General features: G+C 47.1%; 1 protein-coding gene across 1 annotated transcript in view; it reads left to right on the top strand.

The window, feature by feature from the left end:
• The window catches only part of ZNF341 (zinc finger protein 341), an 85,268-nt gene that overhangs the window by 72,455 nt on the left and 10,673 nt on the right, over positions 1–2,140 (top strand). Inside the window, exon 11 of the mRNA XM_019513103.1 lies at positions 1,599–1,807. Within this exon, the coding sequence (XP_019368648.1) occupies positions 1,599–1,807 (209 nt within the window). The remainder of the gene's footprint in view (positions 1–1,598; positions 1,808–2,140) is intronic.

Raw genomic sequence — 2,140 nt, 5'->3', positions numbered from 1 at the left:
CTTATAAGTGTGCTGCTGGTTACTACTGCCCAAGTGCAGCACCCTGCACTTGTCAGTGTTGAAGCGCATCCTGTTTTTGCTAGCCCACCCCTGTAACCTATCCAAGTCTTGCTGCAGTCTTTCCCACACAGCCTTGCCTTCAGCAAGCGCTTTTCTCACACAGACATACTTTTCAGCTGCCACAGGAGGGTGAGGTGCCCGTGCTTCCTTCTGGCATCATGCCCCTCCCCATCCCAGGGCGCCTGGCTTGCTTGCCTGCCCAGCCTTATACTACTGCTCTGAAGTATTATCCAAGGCAACATCTAGGAGAGCCCCAACAACTCCAGTCTCTAACCCTTTTTTTCTCTGGTTTATCATGTTCACGTATGATGTCTTTGGAGCAAAGACTAGGACTTTCTATGTCTCTACAGAAATGAGCACACTCGGTCTGGTCCTGAGAAGGTACATGGAGATGTTGCTTTGCTTGTAGATCCACTTTAGTCTCAGGCACAGTATTGAAAGTCTGCCCACTTACAGAGTCTGGCTGCCAGATGTGACAGCTAATGAGATGAGTCTTTCTTAGCATTGTATGTCAGTGACAGTGTTTTCTGGGGAGGGGGCATCACCCCATTTAGGCTGACTGCTAGGAGGTGGCCTGTTCTCATGGCTCTCTGCAGCTGGTGTGTCAGTCATGAAAGTTATCCTGAAGGAAGTGTGAAAGTAACTTTCACTTTACCACTTGCAAGGGGATGCTGTTGCCTTTATTGGACCTAGAATCATTCATTGGTAATGCTGTTACACTGTGATTGTGACATTGAAATAATTGCAGTATTATGTAAAATCTTCCCCTCCCAACTATAAGAAACAGTGAAAAAAAGAACCACGCATTTTTAACACTTTTGTGCTCCTACTGCTGGTTAAGCAGCAGGGCTGAGCTAACACATGTTGCTTTTGGAGTGCTCTTGTAATCATTGACTCTGTGTTAACAGGGCCTGGGTAAGACCCTGCTTTAATTGAAATTGCTGCTTTTGTCATAAATGCACAGGCTAATTTAGCTTAATCCAAAATAGAAGGAAATCCATAGATCCCCAATGACAGAGGTCAACTTTAGTGGTGATAATTTGAAAAAAGTATCTAGGTGGGGGAGCTTTTCCAAGATGGAAAGAGGCATAAATCTCCTAAATCCCAGCAGAAATTCGTGCAAGTTAGGTATCTTCCAGCTGTTTGTGCCCTTGAAATTTCCTTTATTTGTAATTCATGGGTGTTTAAAGCCACCTGGCTTCATTTCAAAGTTGGTAAATGTCATTTTGCAGATGGAGAAAACTGAAGTGCAAAGGTTACAGGTGGGATTTATTAAAAAGCCCAGGTGGTTTAGGAGCACAAGTGCCAGACGTTTAATGAAACCCATACTCCTAAAGTATTTATGCTTTTGAAGACTTGCTGAAGTTGGCAGTGCCAGAGCCAGCACTACTGTCCAGGAATCCTGATTCCTTGCCTTCTGCCCTTCAAACCAGAGGCTACTGCATCAATTGGCAGAGGATTCACACTATTTTTCTCTCTAGTTGTTATTGCTCTAACAGTTTTTCTTTCTTCCCCTGTCCCCCTTCCTCTTCCTCCAGGTGTACAAATGCGTGGTGAAAAGCTGCGCTCAGACATTCCAGAAGCTGGAGTCCTTTCTAGAGCACATCAAGAGCCACCAGGAGGAGCTGAGTTATCGCTGCCATTTGTGCAGCAAGGACTTCCCCACCCTGTATGAACTGGGTGTCCACCAGTACTCCCACAGCCTACTGCCCCAGCACAGCCCCAAGAAGGACATGGCCATATACAAGTACAGTAACAGTCAAACCAGAAATTACCAGGCTTGGCATTGCAGGCTGATTGTGTTTTCTCTGAGACCATGAACTTACAATGCAGTACAACAAGCATGTTCAGCTTCACAGTGGCTAGGCTGCATACCATGGAGCCTGCATGCTGCTGGGGCTACATGCTGTATGGGATGCCAGGACCCTTGCCACCTCCCTGCTGGGCCCCCTTCGGGCCCCGGGGGAGGCTCACCTGGGCCTAGAGTGAGTGAGGATTTAGTTAGGGAGCTTCTGGAGGGGCTGGACGTTTTTAAGTCAGCCGGCCCGGATGATCTTCACCCTAGAGTCCTAAAGGAACT

Source organism: Gavialis gangeticus, unplaced genomic scaffold, assembly GCF_001723915.1.
Source record: "Gavialis gangeticus isolate Ggan-Ray unplaced genomic scaffold, GavGan_comp1, whole genome shotgun sequence".
In the NCBI taxonomy this organism is placed as follows: domain Eukaryota; kingdom Metazoa; phylum Chordata; order Crocodylia; family Gavialidae; genus Gavialis; species Gavialis gangeticus.
The sequence above is the reverse complement of the archived record's forward strand: the minus strand, read 5'-3'. Positions and strand labels throughout refer to the sequence as shown.